This window comes from Helianthus annuus, chromosome 12 (assembly GCF_002127325.2).
Source record: "Helianthus annuus cultivar XRQ/B chromosome 12, HanXRQr2.0-SUNRISE, whole genome shotgun sequence".
Lineage (NCBI taxonomy): Eukaryota > Viridiplantae > Streptophyta > Magnoliopsida > Asterales > Asteraceae > Helianthus > Helianthus annuus.
Genome location: NC_035444.2, coordinates 144885375 through 144908387, shown reverse-complemented (window position 1 = coordinate 144908387; position 23013 = coordinate 144885375). Strand labels below are relative to the sequence as shown.

The 23013-nt window shown below is 36.8% G+C and overlaps 2 protein-coding genes and 1 long non-coding RNA gene across 3 annotated transcripts; 1 reads left to right on the top strand and 2 right to left on the bottom strand.

The window, feature by feature from the left end:
• The first annotated feature begins 8498 nt into the window (after positions 1-8498).
• On the top strand, positions 8499-12291 carry LOC118485127. Its single transcript, XM_035981382.1, has 5 exons — positions 8499-8606; positions 8764-8821; positions 10366-10717; positions 10809-10876; positions 11945-12291. The coding sequence occupies exons 1-5, from the start codon at positions 8499-8501 to the stop codon at positions 12289-12291; spliced, it is 933 nt and encodes a 310-aa protein (XP_035837275.1).
• Positions 12292-14151: 1860 nt separating this feature from the next.
• Positions 14152-16705, bottom strand: LOC110895598 (BTB/POZ domain-containing protein At5g66560). The gene is made up of 4 exons (XM_022142917.2): positions 16474-16705; positions 16315-16384; positions 15069-16229; positions 14152-14842 (listed from the first exon to the last, which is right to left on the bottom strand). The coding sequence occupies exons 1-4, from the start codon at positions 16500-16502 to the stop codon at positions 14294-14296; spliced, it is 1809 nt and encodes a 602-aa protein (XP_021998609.1). The 5' UTR covers positions 16503-16705; the 3' UTR covers positions 14152-14293.
• A 1138-nt stretch (positions 16706-17843) lies between these two features.
• LOC110896989 lies at positions 17844-19220 on the bottom strand. The gene is made up of 2 exons (XR_002568346.1): positions 18611-19220; positions 17844-18512 (listed from the first exon to the last, which is right to left on the bottom strand). It is a non-coding gene; the product is annotated as an uncharacterized LOC110896989 (long non-coding RNA).
• Positions 19221-23013: the final 3793 nt, after the last annotated feature.

Here is a 23013-nt window from a genome sequence, read left to right as displayed (position 1 = left end):
TTTATGCGGGTCATGAACCAGTTGTTTAGGCCCTTTATTGGTAAATTTGTGGTGGTCTATTTTGATGATGTTCTCATTTATAGCCCTAATTTTGATGAGCATGTGAAGCATGTACGGCAGGTTTTGACCTTGCTCCGTAGGGATAACTTGTATGCAGCCAAAAAGAAGTGTGTCTTCATGGTTGTAGGATCGAGATTCGACCTAAACGAGTCGTTCAGAAAAATTTTTTACCAATACGAGAGGCGGAAACAGACGTATTGATGTTGAATCAGCTTGAAATGCACTTAGAATCACTTATAATGTCTCTTGTATTGATATGAAAGCTTTACCGGTCTGGAGACACTTCGGCAGAGCTTCGCTACCGGAATCCAAAGTTCCAAATGACAACCCAAGAGCTCCTATTTATAGATAGCCAAGTTCACATGAGACAGCCTCACACGATCTGGTCAGTTCGTATGAACTGGCCAAGCCAGTTCGTGCGAACTGGACTGTTAACAACATTTTCCTATTTTCTAGGTTACCGAGCTCTGGTTTATCCTATCTGGATACAAGACTCGATACAAGACGAAGTCGACAGACATATGCACCAATAGACTCCCCCTTGGATGTTGACGAAGTCTTCGGTGTCAAGTCTTCAATATGACGAATCTTTAATCTTGATTAGTCTTCATGCTCTTTCCAAAGTATCTGACAATGTAAGCATCCTTCAAACTTTATCTTCTATTATCAGCTTCTTGTCTTTAACAAACTTCCAAGAATTGTAGCTGGCTCTCACATCTTCAAACTCCCCTTTGCTAGCAGACTCCCCCTTAAGTTGTACCGGGATCGCAATCTGACATAGCTCTCTTTCTAAGATCGTGACCTGGCTCAAACTCTGCTCAGGCTTAGACACAGGGACATCTCACAGTCTCAGGGACGTCTCCTGGCTATCTGTAACCTGCATAATTCTCTACCTAACAATAAGATTCACAATAGATAAGATTTAACAAATTTTGAATCCCTGCTAACCACTTGTATTCGAAACATTCAAATTTGACATTTTCAGTAATTTGAAACCATTTCTCTTTTCAAATTCATTTTTCATCTCAAACAAACTCTCCCAACCCTGTTGTTCATCATGTGTAGCACTTGGAATTTTGAAAATTAGCTTTCCAACATCAGTTGTCGAAAATAAGATGAAATCAAATCTTTTTGTTTTTTTTTTTCAAAATTTTATGCTAAACACATTCTTTTTGGATTTTGTTTTTAATGAACAGCAGTAAAGAAATATTTACAAACAATATTTTTGTGAGTTTGTGTAAGAGGATCATATCAGTTTTTGAGACAAATCACTAACACCGTTAAGCTTTAAACATTTTAAGTTCTAAATGATTCACTTAGATTGTCAGTATACTAATCCACTTAAATTTTCACACAAAGTTCAACTGTTTCGAGATACGAGATTAGTGTTTTAATGCACTTAAACTTATTCGCGTGTACCACCTCAGAGTATACTCCCGTATCCAGACTTCTATATTCAGTCTTACAGGTGAATGTACACTAATGATATCTGTAAATGGGTAATGCGAGACCATGAGAGCTCAGGCTAGAACTTCCGTTCAATCAGAGAGATGATGGCTCGTCTTTCGGTGTGTCCCGTTTGGGGATCTTTCTTTAACAGCATATGATTAGCATTTTTCAATGTTTCATCATTTTTTTTTGCTGAGGGTGGGCTTTAAGATTAAAGCAGTGCAGAGTATTATACGAGGACTAGGCTATTGCTCCCGTAAAATCAGAAGTCCTGGTATAATACCCCAGATATCATCACGCACAAAGACCTAGTATGTCAGAATTAGAAAATCTTTCAAACAAGATTTCGGGAGTTACCCATATATCCGATAGATGTTCCCCATGAGCTAAGTAAGCTATTCGAATTTAGGTTTATATCTCGAAATCAATCTACTGAATGAGTAAAAACCTACTGGCATATCATTAGTGAAACCGTTTATCACATTTGACTTTCCAAATCTTTAGCGTGTTGTGATAGTCCACTGATGTACTATCATTTCCTCTTTTTCACAACAAACTCGTTTTGAATTTTTCAATGTTTTTTACTTTTAAGATTTTATCATGTTTTTGGATTTTTCAAATTTTCGAAATTTCTAAAAATTTTTACTCCCTCTAAAATCAAAAATATGTTTCAATTTTTTATTTTCTTGGAAAATTTGAAAAATAAATGCGGTAAACTGTAAAAATAACGTGACAAACTGATTTTCAAGCTTCAATTCTCCATCCACTTGGAATAAACAATCAGACCTCCCCCTGACAACAAACTATTTTCCCATTATGATTTCAAAACACTTAAGTTTGTTTTAATCAAAATGGTTTTTCCGGAAAATTAGTTTTATTGATTTCACTTGTAAAATCGGGGATAAACTCATCATTTTGTTCTTTCAACCATTTTGAAAAATTTAACACTTGTATGAAAGTTAAATCAAGTTCAACTAAATGACCTTGATTAACCACTTGTGAATGAAACCCCCTTTTTTTTAACCACTTGTAGGTTCACTTATCAACAATACCATTTGAAAATTGAAATATAACAATTTTAAGATTCTGAGAAAGATGTCGATTCCTGCTCCACGATTACCAACTTGGGAGCTCCGGCAAGTCAGGTTTTTTCAAGTATGAAATACAGACACCCAAGCCTGACTAGCTTTGGGTGTGATCTTTTCAATTTCACTTGGGGTTTGAACATTCCTTTTTGCTTTATAAAAATCTTTTACCCCTTTTTCCTTCCCATCGACCATTCTTCCAAAAATATGTTTCACTTTGCCATTGAAAACCTTTTCGACATCAAATTCTTTCTTTTCAGAATAGAATTGATTCGAAATCGCCACTTTACCAACTTTTGATTTTAAATTTTCAGCCCGCAATGGTGGAAAGTTGACATCATCCATTGGCAGTACTGAATTTTTTCTTTTTACCTCAACTTGTGGCTCCTCTGACTTTGACGAGTCAGATTCATCGCCAGATTTCACATCTGATTTCTTAACAACCCATGTTTGGTTGTTAAGATTTACTCTTCTTTTGTAAAACCGTTTAGAACTCTCACCAACTTCATATGTTGAATTTTTAAACACTTCGAATTTGACTGTTGGCGGTTCACTTTTATCAACAATTTTTTCTTTCAGTTTAGAAGAGACTCCCTGTTTTGTTTGTGTTGCCTTTGGACAGTTCCATGCGATGTGTCCAACTTCTTGACATCGGTAACAGGTTCTTGTCTCCCTTTTCTGATTAGCTCCATTCTTTCCAAACTTTTGCTTTTCTGTAAAGAACTCTTTGTTCGATTGTTTCCAGAATTAGCTCTTTTCTTTTTCTTCAGAACTTGACCCTGAAACAAATATTGTTTTTGTTTTAGAAATTTTCTCATTTTTATAATTTTCGGGTGGAATAAAGCCTAAACCTTTCTTTTTAAAATTACTGTTATGGTTTGGTTTCTTTTAAAAACCAGAACCAGAACTGTAACCCTTTTTCTTGTTCAATCTTTGTTGAACTCTTGAAGTGTATTTTTTAGGTTTTTCAGTAAGATTTACATCTTTTATTTCAGAAATATTGATTTTTGTTAATTTGAAAACCTTTTTAATTTTTTCAATTTGAACACTTCTTATTGGAAATTCCTCATCAGAATATAATTTGTCTGAATCATTCAAAGTATATGCCACTTTGATTGGTTCATCATTCAAATTATTTTTTGATAATAGAAATTCTTTATTATAAACCCTTTTGACCGACGATTTTGGACTGTCAACTGATGAACTCGAACTCTCGGATTCGGATTTTGACTCTGACTCCTCATCTTTATCCAACACCTGATCGACCACTTTCTTTATTAACTCAGACTCATGATCAGTGTCAGACGATGTGAATGTGACGTCAATGTTGTCTGGTAACTCATCAGTTGTTTCGGATTTTAACTTGATATTGACTGCCTTTTTGAGTTGTTCCTCATTTGGTTTTCTGGGAGAATAACATTCCCATATCGGAGGCGGACACTTGTTATAACTGACACTTTGTTTCTTACCAGTGTCCTTCTCTTCCGTCTTCTTATCTTGAAAAATTCAAAACCTGCAATTGTTGGATAAAGTATGTCAATCAAATAAGCAGAACTTGAATAACTCGGCAACAATCGTCTGATTCTTTCATTTTCAATCTTTTCAGTCTCCAATTCCTTCTTCAACTCTGCATACTCTTCAATATAGTGATTGATGGTCTTCTGTTTAGTCATCATTGTTGCATTCATCATTGTCAAAGCATCTTCCCTTTCAGAGTTTGTCTTTTCCAAACTATTCACTGTTCTGTTCAACACATCATACGACTCTTTCACGTACTTAACATCGAACAATAGTTTTTCTTCATCTCATCGAGCTCACTATACTTCTTGTCTTTTTCTTCACAATGTTTGCATGGTTCCAAACATTTTAGACAAGGTTTAGTGACCTCTACAATCTTTTCAACTACTTTGACCTCTTTACTTTGTTCATTCATCTCATTCTCAGCAACATTCTCACATTTTACTTCTTTCTTTTCTTTTGCTGCTCGTCCCTCCTTTAGCTTCTCCAATTTATCTGCAAAATAAAATTTGAAACTTTCAGGAGATAAATGAGTTTTGCCAATGTTAATTTGATTAATTTCTTCCTCATCATCGCTACTATCAGTTAATGATTGATCAAACACTTGTGTCTTTTCTGAACTATCTTCTGAAGAAATAGACTCTCCATCTTGATTTTTCTCATCATTTGCAAACACATCCATCCATTCTTTCATCAACTCTGGCTCTTGAATGATCTGTTCAATAAAAGCTCTAAACTTTGAATTAGTATTAAACGGAGTGTATTTGTCCCAGCTAAATCCCTTTGGCAGTCTTTCATCATCTTAATTAACTAGATAAGCTTTCTTCTTTCCATCTTCAATTGAATTAGCACTGGATGATGACGGTTGTTGAGTTACCTGATGATAAATCGCTTTTCGATGATAATCAATGTTTCCGAAAGGATTCTGAGCTCCACCTGCTTTTCGATTGGTACATTCCCTCTTGAAATGTCCTTTTTCCCAGCATCGAAAACAAGTAACTTTAGATTTATCAAAACCTAAAGTAGAAATATTAGCATCACGGAAGTCATCTCTTCCTGTAATCTGCTTAAATTTCTTAGCTCTTCTCAACACGCACGCTAAACACCATTTAATATCCATTAGCTCCAATTCCTCAGCATCAATTTGATCGTAGTCCTCTTTTGTTAACATAGGATTTCCGATCCTTCCCACAACCAAACCCTCATAAGATTCTAACACTGTAGCTAGTAATGCCATATAACCTTTAGCGACTTCTTCAGAGAAATTGTGACCGTTCTGAAGATGCAACGCGATGTTGCATTGTAGCACATGACCATTACCATTGTTTGAGCTTTGGAACTGATGATTTGAAGTTGAAACATTCAGATTAACACTTGGATATGAAGAAAATACACTGTTGTTGTTTGAGCTTTGATTCAGTGATCTGGATGAGTTCTCTGCGCTGAAAGCGGTTTGGATCTTCGGACTTGCTTCAACATTCTGAACATTCCCTTTGTAATACATCTTGATGTCTTGTTGTCCACTTGGATTGTTCATTCTAGCAATCTTCTGTTATTCAAGATCTTGTCCTTCAAGTTTTTCAGTGAACTGAGCAATTGTCAAACCATCATACTCTCCAGTATTCTTCAAGATCATAAGATATGTACCCCATTCTTTTTGAGGTAAAGCATTGGCTAATTTTTCAACCCATTCCTCATGATCCTTTTTATATCCAATCTAGTCATTGAACGCACTAAATGACAGTATCTTTCAATAAGAACCTTTGTAGTTTCACCCGGCAAACTTGAGAACAAATCAAATTCCTTCTTTAATAGAGACTTCTTACTCTTGATCATTTCTGTACTTCCTTCGAATTTTGTACGAAGTGCTATCCAAATTGAATATGCACTATCATCATGTTGAAGTAATATGAAAATATCTTCTTTCACAGCTTGTTGAAGTAAACTTATCATCATTTTTTCTGCTTTGTACATGTCTCTCTCTTTGTCCGTAAATTCAGAAATAGTCTTTACAACTCCCATGTTATTTCGAGGTCGAACGTACTTTTTCTCAATACATTCCTGTGACACCTCATATTTTCGATCTTTCCATTTTTGGCAAGTCTACTTGTACTTTCTATTTTTGTAAGTTGTACCTTTGTGGTATTTGGTTTCATTCCCAAATGGTACTCGAGACTTGAAATCATAATGAAAGTGCATGATTTTATTCATATCTGTGTTTGAATGCTATGTATTGTCAAAACAATTGATAACATGTTAAACTATGTTAAACATTTTTGCACTATCAATCCACATTTCATGTGAATCTATTTGACTCATGTTAATCATGTTATGCTACTGTTAAACATTTATGACTGTGTGTTCATTAACTTTGCAAGCCTCCCCTAACAATGGCAGCGCTGTAGGTTGTAACGCCCCTCCCATAATATTATGGGTATTGTTAGGTATATTCTATGTTACTCATGTTACCACCCTTCTAGGGTTAGGCTATGTTAATTGCGTTAAACTTTGGTTTGAACATATAGATTTCATCGTTACGAGTATAACTGTTAATATGAACTCATGTAGTCACGTGGATTTGAGCATGTTAATCTATTTCAAACATATTATACTATTATCAAACTTGTATACTCGCCAACATGTTTTGTTGACTTTATTTTAAATGCATACTGCATGATGAGGAAGTCAGGATTTGAAGAAATGAATAGGATGGCCTAGAAACCCACTTTTGAAATAAACTATGTTTAATGTTTGTTATTTCCCTTTTATGACATTTTGTATGAAACTTAGCAATTTTAATAAATGAAATTTAATTATATTGTCACATTTAGTGTTATGTTGTTTTGAGCAATTTGTTCGTCTCATCCCGATGTTTCCGCCATCGGTTGGGGTGTGACAATTCCCAAGATCTTAGAAGATTTGCTTGAACCCAATTTTCAAAACGCTCTTGCCAACTGTAATACTCTTCAATGCACATCAGTTTCGGAGGTTTCTGCAACGTTCCTGTTTCATTTTCCATGTTCACGCTCTGGGCAACGGTAACAGGAGTACCCGGGGCAGTAGCAAACGCATTGTAGAATTCGTTTTCCATGATTCGGTTCAAAAAATTTCACAATCAGACTTTTAAACGAGCTGACAATACTTCAAACGATCTGGTCTTAAATTCAAACGAACTAAACCTGATACGAACTGCCTTTGATGCGAACTGATGTATTTCAAACGAACTGGAGAATTACAAACGAACTGGAATCTTTCAAGCGAACTGATCACCTTTCAAGCGAACTGGATCCAATCAAACTAATTGACCCACTTCGTGCGAATTGGATTTTTTCAAATCAACCAATCCGTGCGAATTACAGGTCTTTGATGCGACCTGGATTCAAACGATCTGATCTTCTTCCACTACGTGTGAACTGATGCGAACTAGGGTTCAATCTGGAGAACAGGGGTTCAATTCGTGCGAAATGGTTAACCCTTCAAACGAAATGAACTCACTTCGTGCAAAATGGAAGTTCAATTCAAGCGAACTGATGATCAATTCGTGCAAATTGATGCTGATGTCACACAATCGGACGGTTTTTGACAAAATTAATCAAGATTTAGTTCGATTTTAGATCTGATTAATTCAAGGGTTTGTTAAAACAGTATTTCGCGTGTTATATGTGAAAATCAATCCATTTTATCCGTGAAAACTCAATTAATTTTGAAAAAATGTGAAGAAAATGAGTAGAAGTGAGATTTTCGGATGAAATCAAGCTGAATCGGTAAGAACTCTTCCTCTTGAGCAATGATACCACTTGTAGGATTGAGATTTGACCTAAACGAGTCGTTCAGAAGAATTTTTGATCAATACGAGAGGCGAAAACAGACGTATTGATGTTGAATCAGCTTGAAATGCACTTAGAATCACTTATAATGTCTCTTGTATTGATATGAAAGCTTTACACGGTCTGGAGACACTTCGGCAGAGCTTCGCTACCGGAATCCAAAGTTCCAAATGACAACCTAAGAGCTCCTATTTATAGATAGCCCAGTTCGCATGAGACAGCCTCACACGATCTGGTCAGTTCGTACGAACTGGCCAAGCCAGTTCGTGCGAGCTAGACTGTTAACAACATTTTCCTATTTTCTAGGTTACCGAGCTCTGGTTTATCCTATCTAGATACAAGACTCGATACAAGACGAAGTCGACAGACATATGCACCAACAATTGTCCCTAAGATCCTGTTTTGGGGGTATGTTGTTTCTGGTGACGGCATACAGGTGGATGAATCAAAGGTAGCGGTTGTTAAGCAATGGCCAACTCCAACTACGATAACTGAAGTACATAGTTTCCATGGTCTTGCTTCATTTTATAGATGGTTCATTCAAAATTTCAGTTCCCTTATGGCGCCGGTGACTGACTGTATGAAGGGGAAGACTTTTATATGGACTAAGGTGGCAGAATTGGCTTTTCAGTTAATCAAGGAAAAGCTTATAACGACACCAATTCTAGTATTGCCAGATTTCTCTCGAGTTTTTGAGCTGCACACAGATGCCTGATGGAATGGGTTTGGAATGGTGTTTAACATGTTTAAATGATTAACTTTATGAGTTTTTATGTGTTTAAATGTTTGGAATTGAATAACTACGAGAAGTTGATGTGTTGTAGGTTAAACACGAAGATTGGACGTGTTTCGAGGAAAATAAGTGGAGTGGATTGGGATATGGTATGATAGAGGGCTGAATTATGAAGACGTGGCCGCAAACGGGGAGGAAAACAGACTTTAAACGAAGAAGTTACGAAGAAAACAGTGTTATGAAGAATCTGTTAGCAGTAGGTTACGGCTTCCGCCTGTTCTGGTGTAAGCTACGGTGATGGGTTACGAAAATTGAATAAAAATATGTTAAAACATAAGGGTTTCGATATCTAATGAATGCTAACTGTGAGGCACGACTGAAGGGACGAATTTTAGGGTTTCACTTGAGTCTTTCCCACCATTCCACAGCATCTAACCATCATTCCATCATCAATCATGCCTTCCAACATCAAGATTGAAGATCAATTCACAAGCATGAGCGGCTAATTCCTTCATGGTTTCCTCCGGATGGAGGATTTTCGTATGTTAGGTGACTTTATGTGTTTTTGACATTTATTAACTCGGTGATCTAAGCATTCGATGCTTTTCACCTATGATTTGATTGGTTGATTGTAAACAATTACATTTTATTTAATCGTTAATCTTTAATCATTCAATTCCCGAGAGTTCTAGTAATCGGGATATATTTGAGGCGGGATTAGGGTTGGTAATTGTGATTGATATTCATTTGATAACCTTCCATTATGTATTGATCGGAGTACTTAGTCGTTGAATATCACAATCAATTGATTAGGTCAAACACTTATGTCTATGTGAGTCTTATGCTAAACCACATAATCGCATCTAACTGGAAATCTGAATTCCAGAGGGACCATTGTTCTTCCTATTGATTAAAACCTCAATTTAATTTGTTTACTTTAGCAATTTCACAAATCCACAACCAAGCATTACTTTTACGCAATAGATAATCAACACTTAACATTTCGACACTTTCCACAATCCTCCCTTGGTTCGATACCCTACTTATTCTATACTAATAGTTTAAATAGGTTTTTGCATGTTCTTCATGACAGACATCAAAATGGCGTCGTTGCCGGGGAGCTAGTGCGCTTAGTGGTTGTTTACTTTTGTTTGTTTGTTTTCGTTTTGCATTAAAAAAAATCCAAAAATATTTGTTTTTTTTTTTTCGTTCTTTCTAGTTAGTTTTATTTTTATTTTTTTTTTGTTTTGTTCAGTACTGCTGTTATTTTGTTATTTGTGCAGAAATAATGGCATCGAAATATGATTATGACCCATGCTCATGTTGCGGGAGCTATTATCACTGGGCTCAAGATTGTCCACATTCTGAACAAGGGTACTACCAACCGGATTATGGCACCAGAGGATATCAAAACTAAAATCAATCTGATAAAGTCAGGGACAGGCACAATCGTAACCCAAATTCAGATTTCTTGGAATAGTATGGTTACGGGGGCAGTGATTATTTTCAAGAACGTGATCAAGTAGGTTTCGCTAAAAACTCCCCAAACGAGGTAGATAGGATATTAGAAGTAATCAACACCATCGTCAAGCGTTTAAAGAAATCTACCAGTCTTTCGATGAGTAACAGAAGATCAATGAATCACTTGCCCAACAAATTGGACAGCTAACTGACCAGTTTAATGAGTTTTTAGAAAGAAAATCCGAGAGGTTGGAGACATTAGAAGAAATGCAAGTTGAGGAAGTAACTCCGGTAATAGCAATGGTGGATGATGTTGCTTCAGGGTTCAAAGAGAATATTTCCATTGCTACAGTTAGTATGGTTGAGGATGTTAGATTGGAGAAAGATAGAGAGTTAGGAGAACCGCTTATCCCAATCCAACTTGGGGATTTCAAGACGGATAACGCTTTATTGGATTTTGGAGCTAGAGTGAGTGTTCTCCCAAGGTATGTTTATGACATGTATGAATTGGGTCCATTGCAACAGGTTAATGCTTCTATGATGGTGTTAGCTGAATACTCACATGATGGAATGGGTTTGGAATGGTGTTTAACATGTTTAAATGATTAACTTTATGAGTTTTTATGTGTTTAAATGTTTGGAATTGAATAACTACGAGAAGTTGATGTGTTGTAGGTTAAACACGAAGATTGGACGTGTTTCGAGGAAAATAAGTGGAGTGGAATTGAAGATCTTGGGATATGGTATGATAGAGGGCTGAATTATGAAGACGTGGCCGCAAACGGGGAGGAAAACGGACTTTAAACGAAGAAGTTACGAAAAAAACAGTGTTATGAAGAATCTGTTAGCAGTAGGTTACGGCTTCAGCCTGTTCTGGTGTAAGCTACGGTGCTGGGTTACGAAAATTGAATAAAAATATGTTAAAACATAAGGGTTTCGATATCTAATGAATGCTAACTGTGAGGCACGACTGAAGGGACGAATTTTAGGGTTTCACTTGAGTCTTTCCCACCATTCCACAGCATCTAACCATCATTCCATCATCAATCATGCCTTCCAACATCAAGATTGAAGATCAATTCACAAGCATGAGCGGCTAATTCCTTCATGGTTTCCTCCGGATGGAGGATTTTCGTATGTTAGGTGACTTTATGTGTTTTTGACATTTATTAACTCGGTGATCTAAGCATTCGATGCTTTTCACCTATGATTTGATTGGTTGATTGTAAACAATTACATTTTATTTAATTGTTAATCTTTAATCATTCAATTCCCGAGAGTTCTAGTAATCGGTATATATCTAAGGCGGGATTAGGGTTGGTAATTGTGATTGATATTCATTTGATAACCTCCCATTATGTATTGATCGGAGTACTTAGTCGTTGAATATCACAATCAATTGATTAGGTCAAACACTTATGTCTATGTGAGTGTTATGCTAAAACACATAATCGCATCTAACTGGAAATCTGAATTCCGGAGGGACCATTGTTCTTCCTATTGATTAAAACCTCAATTTAATTTGTTTAGTTTAGCAATTTCACAAATCCACAACCAAGCATTACTTTTACGCAATAGATAATCAACACTTAACATTTCGACACTTTCCACAATCCTCCCTTGGTTCGATACCCTACTTATTCTATACTAATAGTTTAAATAGGTTTTTGCATGTTCTTCACGACAGACATCAATGCCTCGCAGGGTGGTATTGGGGCAGTCCTAAGTCAAGGGGGCGTCCAGCTTCCTATTTCAGTAGTTGACTGGGCCAAAGTTGCGTTATAACACTTACGATCTTCAATTTTATGCAGTGGTCCAGGCTGTGAAACATTGGCGTCATTATTTGTTTCACAAGGAGTTTGTTTTATTTACAAACCATGATTCGTTGAGGCATATCCGCAGTCAAGATAAAGTATCAGATAAGCATGCTTGGTGGATGGCTTTGTTGGAAAAGTTTACTTTTGTTGTGAAGCATAAGTCTGGAATTTCGAATCGGGTGGCGGATGCCTTGAGTAGAAGGAGTAACCTGCTTGTCTCTATGAGAGTTGTTGTACCCGGGCTAGACAGTCTCATGGAACAACTCACATCAGATCCATATTTTTCTGTTATTTTGCAGGACGTGCAATTTGGGAAGAGGACAGATTTTTCTTGTGCATGACGGTTTTCTTTTTAAGGAAAATCAATTATGTATCCCTAATTTCAGCCTCCACCTTCAAATAATTAAAGAACTGCATGGCGAAGGGCATGTGGGGAGAGACCGTACTTTACGATTGGTGTAGTCTTCTTATTTTTGGCCTACTATGCGCAGGGATGTTGATCGGTTTGTTAGACGTTGCAGGATCTGTCAAGTTTCAAAAGGCACAGCTACCAATGTGGGGATTTATATGCCTCTACCCATTCCTCTGCAGCCTTGGGTAGATATTAGAATGGATTTTGTGTTGGGATTACCCCGTACTCAGCGTGGTAATGATTCGATCTTTGTAGTAGTGGAGCGGTTTTCGAAAATGGTGCACTTTATTCCTTGCAAGAAGACAACAAATGCAGTTAATGTGGCTCAGTTGTTCTTTCGGGATATCTATCATTTGCATGGTTTGCCATCCTCTATTGTTGATCAGGACGCTCGTTTCTTGAGTCATTTTTGGCGCAGTCTATGGAAAATGGTGAACACTCAGCTTAATTTCAGTAGTGCCTACCACCCACAAACTGATGGGCAGACGGAGGGTGTTAATCGGTCACTTGGTAATCTTTTACGGTGTTTGGTGGGTAATCACGTGAAGTCTTGGGATCAAAAGCTGTGTCAGGCTGAGTTTGCTCATAATCATGATGTTAATCGGAGTACTGGGTTTAGCCCGTTTGAGGTGGTCTATTCTGTTAAGACTCGGGGTCCTCTTGATTTGATGTCACTTCCTACCCCAGGGTCTGTCCCCAAAAAGGTGCAAGATTTTGTGGTGGGGTTACATGAAGTTCATAAAGCTGTGCAGGACAACTTGGCCCACGCTAATTCAAAGTACAAGCAAGCTGCAGACCAAAAGCGTAGGCAAGTTGATTTTGAGGAGGGTGACTTTGTTTGTGCCATTTTGACTAAGGATCGTTTTTCAGTTGGAGAGTATAATAAGTTGTCAGCCAAGAAGATTGGGCCAGTGGAGATTGTGCAGAAGATAAATTCCAATGCCTACCGTCTGAAGTTACCAAGCCACATTCGTTGTTCTGATGTTTTCAATGTCAAACATTTGCTGCCTTTCCATGGGGAATCGTCTGATGATGAGATTGCTACAGATTCGAGGTCGAATTTTGTCTACCCAGGAGGGAATGATGTAGGTCCAAGTGTGGAGGAGCAGGCCATCTTGTATTTGGAGGCCCAAGATCGTGTAACAAAAGGGGCTTCACTAAAATGGCTTTAACTTGTGCTACAGGGGTCCGTTTTGGGCGTACGATCAGGCGAAACAGTCGTGAGAACGAGCTCCATCTTGCTGCAAACGCCTATGGCGGTTTGGGTCATCGTCCAGGCCAAAAAACGCTTATTTCTATTAGTTATTTACGTTTTTATGTTTTTTGAAGTGTTTTAGGCATTTTGTTTTTGGGCTTGTGTTTAGCCCATGGCCTTTTTGTGGCCCATTTCGAATTTCTGTCTCTGTTTATGTCTTTCTCTTGTAATTTGGATGGTTAGACTTGATTTTCGAATTTACTCAAATTTGACTTCAAATTCTGTGACCTTTGGGTTGAATTTTGGAGGTTTGAGAAGATCAACACGGGTATTCGCAGAATCAACATGTTTTGCTCTTCGTTATCGTAACACACGCTAAATCAACGAGGCTTCATTTGGCTATTTTTTAGAGTAGACCGGTCAACGGCAAATTTCGTTATTTTCCCTTGATACAATGTTGATAATATGGATTATATCTCTTTAAGTGATCAGACAATTAGTGGTTTTTGTTTTTTTATCATAACACACATGATGATAGTTTAAACAAGAATTTAAACTATATATACTAATAATTATATATGATACTTTTAGACATAATAAATAGAATCGTATGCATATGGAGTTGCATGTTATATACCCATGAAATGTAAGCTCTTTCCAGTAAAAACAAAAACAGCAATAATTTAAAACACAAATGTACCAACTACCAACCAAGTTACCTACGGTAATCCGGCTATCAACTGGCATGGCGGTGACGGTTAGTCCGATGGTTCCTCCCCTTTCTGGTCTCCACAACCGTTGGCTCATGCGAGTCACAGACTTGAGTCTTAAATGTGCACCCAAACTTCTTCGTGAACCAACCCGTCGGTCCCACCTTATCAATCTTCTCAATCGCTTTCTTCATTGTAGTACACTCACGCTCCAACTCGTGAACCCGCGTCCTCATGCTATCCATCCCTAGTCGTAGCACCTGATTCTCCCTCACTGCCGCCCTCCACGTCACACCGTCCTCTTCAACCACCGTTTCGTCGTGTAGTTCCACCACCTCTTGTCGTGTAGTGCCCGGTGACCTCTCTGACTCCAACACCACCATCTCCGTAGCCATCAGTGTTCCCGCAATCGCTTGCCGCAGCTGCAACTGCTCGAAGAACAACACTTGCACCACCGCTCGTAGCGGAAGCCGCTCGTTTTGAGCGGCGTGTGTGCACGCTTCTAACGTTAGTTTCCGGCAGTCTAAAACGCCGGAAACTTTTTCCCGATCGGCATCCGTTATCCATGGATGAGCCTGCAATTGTTGTTAAACTTTTTATTTGCTATACAGAAATGCACTCTACACGTCCATTTGAAAAACTTTATTTTGTTACATAGAAACGCGTTTTTAACATCCATTTGAAAAACCTTTTTTAATATAAAGAAACGCACTCTTAACGTCTATTTGAAAACAAAATATGTTAGGAGAGATTCGCAAAACAAAGACATAGTTAACACATTAGATCAAACTATGTTGATACCTTGATGTAGACATCAACGGATCTATAGAGACCGTCATCGTAGATCCTGGCTTGTTCCGGCAACGCAGCTGCAAGCTCGCAAAATTTCTCCGGTTTTAGATTCGCATCTAACGCGATTTCTGATAAATAACCGTCGATTAATTTTCCAACGAGTGTTAACGCCGCGGGTGTGTCATCCACACAGTTGAGAGATTGAGAATGAATCTGAAGTTGAAATTGGGATAATATCCTTTGGACGCAATCGACATCGTATAATGTTTCGCTGAGATAGGAATAACTCGGCATAAGAAGATCATCTAGTGTGGCTTGCTCGAATTGAGATCCGATTTTCTTCTCTAATGTTGATTTACAGTTATCCGAGGCGTTGAGAATGTTTGCGGTCCGTAACATTCCGAATAATATCTTCACTGCTGGTGAAGATCTGGAGTGTGTTTGTTCCGGAAGATTCGTGACAATCGTCTCCAAGAGTTCCTTCTGGTCAATTTCGGATGGTTTATGCGAATGCTGAGGCTTTCTAGTGGCGCGATTGGTACCAGAGATGTGTGTTTTGGCGTACCGGAGAAGGCAATTTTCTACAATCTCGTTGCTCATATTCTTACCTTTGATCCCCGTTATTAAACGGTTAAACAACTGCGGATTGAGTAATGTAAGTTCATGGATGAAGTTGTTCGTTGTCTGATTCACATCCCAGCCGAATAGAGCGGGATCCATAGCTGAAACCCTATCAGCAACTGAATCAATACAACATTCAACAATGCCTACATGTTCCACCAAAGGCATCAAATGCTCACACGATTTCAGCGTTTCAATTGAATGTGTCAAACTTTTAAGCACAGTTTGTGACAAAAAGCTTTCGGTTTTAGAAATGAGATTTTCTTCACAAAACTCTTCAGTCATCTCCAAAGCTTCTCCAGCACAACGTAGTGCAGCTACGTTAGCAGACGATAACTCGATTTTCACCGTGTAACAGAACTTTGCAGCCATCTCAAACGTCTTCGGTCCTCCAGGAAAATCCGGAAATCTGACGTGGCAACACTGCTCCTCTGCCATTGTTGTTTTCGTTGTTGTCGTTTTCGTTTCATTAACAGCATTAGAGGTGAAATTAGCCTCTTGTTCAGTTATAAGGTCATAGAGTTTTTTACTCTTTGCCATTAGTGGAAACTGAAAGCATTTCATAAAACAGCTAATTTACATACTATACAACACTTGAACAATATTAATTACTAAGCATTTTGGATCTGAATACCTTATGAAGATGGAAAATCATGTCGTCAACATCCACAACGACGTCGCTTGGTAAACCGGTGCTACAAAACCTGCAAACATGAAGCAAATTAAGGTAACCAGATCTGTAAAGATAGATAATGAAATTTTACAGTTCCGGTTTGCCCGTGTTTTCGTGTACCATGCTTGGCCTTTTGAGTTTGTTGCCATTGTTACCGGAGAAACTCGGGAGGATTAAAGATTTAGAGTAGATACATGTGTTGACTATTGAACTGATTTTGACTTGTTGTTGTGGCTGTTTTTGGATAATAAGTGAAGAAGTGAGAAGAGACAAATGGGGTATAACCAAAATTTGGAACTGGGTGTCATATGTGACGAATGAGAAATAAGTTTGAATTGTATGTGACGCATGGGAGCACAGGAATAGACAATAATTATGTACTTTTTATAATAAACTCTGATTTTTCATTATTTTTTTTTTTTTGTAAATAAAGTATAGCCTAAGTTTTTTTTTTCTTTTTATTAAAGTTGTTTTATTTTGACCTTTTTCATAAAGATTCTTATTTTAAAAAACTTTTGTATTTTTGTACTAATAAACTATACTTATTATCTAAACTAATAGCATGTTTTCCAACATGAGTTTACAAGCTCCTCTATAACTAGGGTTTATATCAAAGGGCTTATAGCATAAGAACGATATATATGTAGTCATCTTGCAAGCATGGGTAATACATGTTAAGAGCATAGATGACATCTCTCAATATTAGGTACATCTAAGGGTAGAAGGGCATCACTCGGGTACACTTGCGGTTAAGACAGGTATATCGCCATATGCATCTCAGGTAAGCATAGTCGGGTAGGAGTTGAAGGTTGATGTCACTAATACGGGCAAAGTGTGGGTGTGTGTGGAGATGACCATTGTGTGGAAGACGGCGAGCTAGTTCACGTGCACACCACCGCAAGTGGGAGCGTTCCAACGAATGCAAATCGGATAGAGAAGGTGTCAACCGGTGATTTGTTGATTAGCGAGTTGCAAACCCCTATACCCTAATTGATAACCTTGATTTTACTATATGAATCACAAAGAGTCGTTACTTGTTATATTATAAACCAATGCCCCGTTTTATCAACATAATAGTTCTCCAAATAAACAACCACACATAAATACGAACAATGGCTCTAAAACATCCCGAAAACATTCTCATGATTTCTTTATGTGATTCAACACCCACGTTTTGTGAATTCTTGCTTGGGTTTCGTCGTTCACAAAATCATATATCCATTTCTTCTCACCTCAATTTAAAAGTCCTAAGGGTACATGAGATGGTCATCACTCATTACATTCTATCACTTACCACACCCAATCACCATTTAAAACCTCACTTCATCACATTGCACTCTATCACACTTGCAATGGTCATCACTCATCACATTCCATCACTCACTTTTTTTTAAAAAAAAATTATTAAGTGAAACATGTAAAACAAATAAATAAAAATTGCATTAAACATAAAAAAGTACATTAAAATAAAACTTCATAACCTAAAAAAATGTTGCAAAAATAAATAAATAAACTATCGAATTTAAATAAAAAAAACCTAAAAGTTACATGGCCAATATCACTCCGCACGAATTTCCCATTTGCGTTCTTTGAGAATCGACCAATACGGTTCTTCGGCATTTTCGAGCGGTTGGCTCAAAACTTTCAAATCTTTATTCTTCTCAATCTCAACCAAGTGTTTCATGTATTGTTCTACTCTTTTTAGCTTTGTATCCGCCAACAACTTGCGTCGTTCTCTATTCTCCTCAATGTCAAACATTTTTGCTGACTTAAATTCGTTCATGGAATCCACCCAACCTTCTTTCCCTTTGCTTGACGACTCGAAACTTTTCCTCCGTTGCGGCCGTGTTGGTGTTGTGTTGTCGGTTGAGTTGTCATTTAAATTGAGGTCAGGAATGATGATTGATAACCCATCCGTTGAGGTTGTGTAATTTCCCGAATCGGGCGTTTTTTTAATCTTTTTTAGAACGTCCTTCACGAGTACCTGTTGGGCCATCAAGATCATTCAACATAATGAGTACCAATTTATCATGAGTCCTCTCAATTTCCCAAGCCTTTAAATGAATAAATCCAGTTTTCTTCGGATAGAGTCTTTGGTACTCTCTTAGGGCTCCTTGGATTACATTTGCGTCATTCGTTCCACTTGGTTGATTGCAAAGCTAATATATATTAAAAATATACGATTAATAATAAGTAAAAATAAATAAAGTTATATGTTTTTAGATTTAATAAATAAAAATGGAACATAATAATATACCTTTTTCCATGTAGCACGCATTGAATCGACTCGTTTTTTTTATTTATATCTGTCCATTTACCCGTCATTTGATCCATGCTCCTAATAGTAGCATCTGCATCATGCAATCTTCCACAATGTGGGATAATACGTCTCCAAATACGGGTTTTTATTGTTGATCTCCAAATACGTCTCCTAATAGCAGTAGCAGCAGCATTCGTCCGAATCGGGATCACAAACCAGGTTACGATACTGTTTTTTTGGTAGTGGGAGGTAGGTACGCGATACGCGAAACGGACGACCATTTGCACGTCCATAGGTTGGTTGGAAACGGGTTGGTCGTTGGGTGATAAAGTAAAATGACCGCTTGCGACTTGGGTTGGCATGTTTGGATGGGGGAAATGTTGTGGATAAAGTGGATACGATTGGGTGTTATATGGTTGGGTGGGAAACGGCTGTGTGGGTATTAGTTTATCTTGTAAACAAAATTTTGGTTCGCCTAGATTAGCACGGACATGCGTCCTAAATTTTATCTTCGTAGCAGTCTTTTTTTACTTGAGCCTTCCATGGAGTTTTTTGGTTGAAATTTGGGTGTTGTAGTGTGTATTTCATAGAAATAAAGTGTGTATAAAATGGGGTAACTGTTTCCGAAGCATACAACATGTGTGACCTACAAATTAAACTGATTAATATAAATTTAACTTTCCGAAGCATACAAAACATGCTTGTATAGAAGCAAATAATCTTAACCGGAGTTGTTTACAACACAGTTAATCTGAAATAACACTTATTTTAAGTTGAAGGCAAATGCTGATTCAGAGAAAACATTTGGAACAGAAATGTTATGTGACAAAAATGGTTGAATCAAAGTGACAATATCTAAGATTTAGTGTTTTTAAGAAAAACTAATTTTAATTAGTACAGTTATATGCTAATGTTTTATAGTAGGATATCTGAAGAGGAAAATCTGTATTAAATCCACCTCTCGTACTCCACATTTTCAATCAGTATTAAAACAAAAAGGTTATAAGTTGCAAAAGGTAAAATAAAAAAAAGCCTTTCGTTAAATTCGAAAAAAAATAAAAGTTTGTTTTTAGAAAACAAAGTTTTGATTTGAAAATCGGCGAAAATATTTGAATTTTTGGTTGAAGATATTATTGTGGGGTTTGAACTTTGAGAACAAAAACATTAAATGCGGGGGGGGATATCGAGTCTTAAATAACCCCAAATCTACCTCACATTCCTCACAGTAATTATTTTTAAGGACAAATTTCTTTTATTTATCTATGAGATTTTCAAAAAAAAAAAAAAATTATATATGAGATTTGAACCCAAAATTTCCCTCTTTCATGTCGTCTATAAGATTTGAACCCAAAACCTCTCTCTTTCAAGGTGTTTAAAGGTTTTGTCTTTATCAATGAACCACCGGCCCATGGGTATTCCTCATAGTTATTGCCTTTGTTTTCAATATCTTCGCCTACTTAGACCATGGGGTATGGTGGGGCTTGGGTTGGGCATTGGTTGACACGTGGAATGGGGTGGCAGACATGGGTAAACCCACATTGAACACGGTATGACCGGGGCGTGGGTTTGGTGGGCTTGTGGGCTGACCGGCTGGGCTGACCGGCTGGGCAGACCCAATATGATTTAAAACACAAATTTAATTTTTTTAATATTTTTAAATAAAGAGAATTACAAAAAAAAAAAATTACAAAAAAAAAATTCATAACTTTTATATTTGTTTTTTATCTCTTCTCTCAACGCAAGACTATTTCTAACTCGTCACCCTGTAGGTGATCAATCAGCTGTGATAGAATTTTCAAATCATCTCGTCTTTGTTTCAGTGCATCAATCGGCTGGGATAGAATTTTCAAACCATACGGGTTGCTCGGGTCATAAGCACGGTTGTAAGGATGCATTTTTTCGTTTTGTAGAAGGAGAATTGAAGATGTATAGAAGATGTGGTTGAATGTGGTAAAAAATGGAAGTAAAATGTGAGTTTTATAGTGAAAAAATGGAAGAAAAAATTATTTTTTTTTAAATATAGCCGTTGGCCAACGACTAGCCCAACGGATCTTTTCTTTTGGCCATACACAAACCGCCATGTCACCTTGCTCTCACGTCCGGCTTGAAACCCAAGCCCAAAGGGGCCATGCCCCAACCCAAACCCACCCGGGGTGGTGCCTTGGGCGTTTTCCCCCAACCCACGCCCCAACCCAAGCCCCATACTCCATGGCCTTAGGAGAAGTGAGCTAATTTTGATGTAGAGGACATTGTATAAGTCCCCATCTTTCTTTTTTGTCTTACTTTCGTTTTGTTGCTTTGTAATTTTCCAGTTCCTTACTGGCCCTATGTATTTATATTTATATATAGAGAGTTGTTAAAAAAAAATCAACTTAACTTCGTTTCATTTTCAACTTGGTATTTTTTTTTTGAAACGTAAACTTCATAAAACACGGCAATGGCAAAGACAACATTTATTCTATCTTTACCAATAAGCTGGTGGTCCATTGGAAAAGACAAAACTTTTAAACACTTTGGGAGGGGAAGGTTTTGAATTCGAGTTCCATAGACAAACATGAAGTAAAAAGAAATTTGCCGTTAAAAAAAAACTTATTTATGTTTAGCATATCCTCATTGTAATTCCCGCTCTAATTCCTTGCTAGTCGTGTTTTAAACTTTTAATCTTTATAAAGTTAGCAGTTAAAGAAAACATATATTAGTTTTTAGTCATGATTTAAAAGTTCATTTCATTTATAAATAGATGAGAATGGATAGGTTATACTTTTAACCTTTTATAGAGATAATCTAATAATATATTTAGTTTTGTTAATACCAATTTTGAATATATTTATGTACCTAAAAATAAAATATCAAACTAAAAAAACACATAATTAACTTTGGAGATAAACAGGTAAATCCATATATAACAAATTTTCATCATATAATTAAGATCCACTATACATCAGATCTGTTTCAACTATTCATCCATTTATTTTGAATGTTTTTGTGTATTTGGTAATTGATAGATATGGCTTTATACAGAGAATACAAGATAAGATAACTGTCAAGATCTAATCTAACAAAGTAATAAGATTAAAACAATAAAGTAGATAGAGATAGCTACCATATAAAATTACATAAAACAAGTAATATATATAAAAAAACGAGTCACCACGAAGCTGAGCTTGAAAAATTACTTATGAGCCAAGCTTGAGTTTAGATCAACTCAGACTCGGACTTTTTGCACCCACCAACCGCATACCCATCTGATCTACCAATTTCGTATTCAAAGAATGCATTGATACCCGTATAAGAACAAAAGATGTTTGTACAATTCAACATTTCTACCAAAAGAAAATTGATTTGTTATATCCGATTTTTTTGGGTTAATGGTAAGGTTTACAATTAACTATATCTTGATAACATTGTTGTTTTCTAAATAGTTCAAAATGGTTTTTGGATGAGACATTGTATGTACTGTTTGCAATTTTCAGTTAGACAAATGTATTCCATGATCAGCTATCTTAACAAATATAAATATGTACCTAAAAGATGGGTCCATTTTATAATTTATTAGGAAGTTCAAATGATTATGGACGGCTTAATATTCTTTAAAATGTTACTAATTATGATTGATTAATTGATAAATTTAGTTAGTGAGTCGATAATGCTAGAGCAAGGCACAAGTTCTTTAGATACAAAACGAATGTTTAAAGTTTTTTTTTGTAACCATGAAAATCCGTTACTAGAAGACTCAAATGACCCATCAATAGTGGAAACCAATGAGATTAGGTAAAACACAACTTGCACCAAACAAATGACATTAAAAAAGCTTAAAGACGAGAAACCAATGAAAACCGGATTCAAACCTGAGATCTTTGTCACAGCAACTTAAACTTTTATGAGTGTCTAGTGTTTAAACTTGAAATAAATTAATTACAAAAATAATCAACTAGTAAATGTCGGATGATGAAGACAAGAACATAAAACAAGGACAAATTAAAGCCTCGATCACGATGTTTTTGGACACAAAAGTAGGATCAAAGATGCTTATAGTAAGGGGGCACCCTGCACAATACAATATTTAACTCTAAACGCTCCCAAGACAACGGCATTATTCAATGGTTCTGGTTAGTGAAGTGCAAACAGCATATGTAGAAGGACGTAGCATTCTCGAAGGGCCATTAATTATTAACGAAATCATCTCTTGGGCAAAAAGCAGTAAAAGGAAGATTATGCTCTTTAAAGTAGACTTCGAAAAGGCGTTTGATTCGATAAGCTGGGTTTTCTTAGACTCGGTTTTATCACAGATGGGATTTCCGGCACTCTGGAGAAAATGGGTTATGGGACTGTTAACGACGGCTAGAACTTCAATCTTAGTTAACGGTTCACCAACGTTGGAATTTGAAATACAAAGAGGG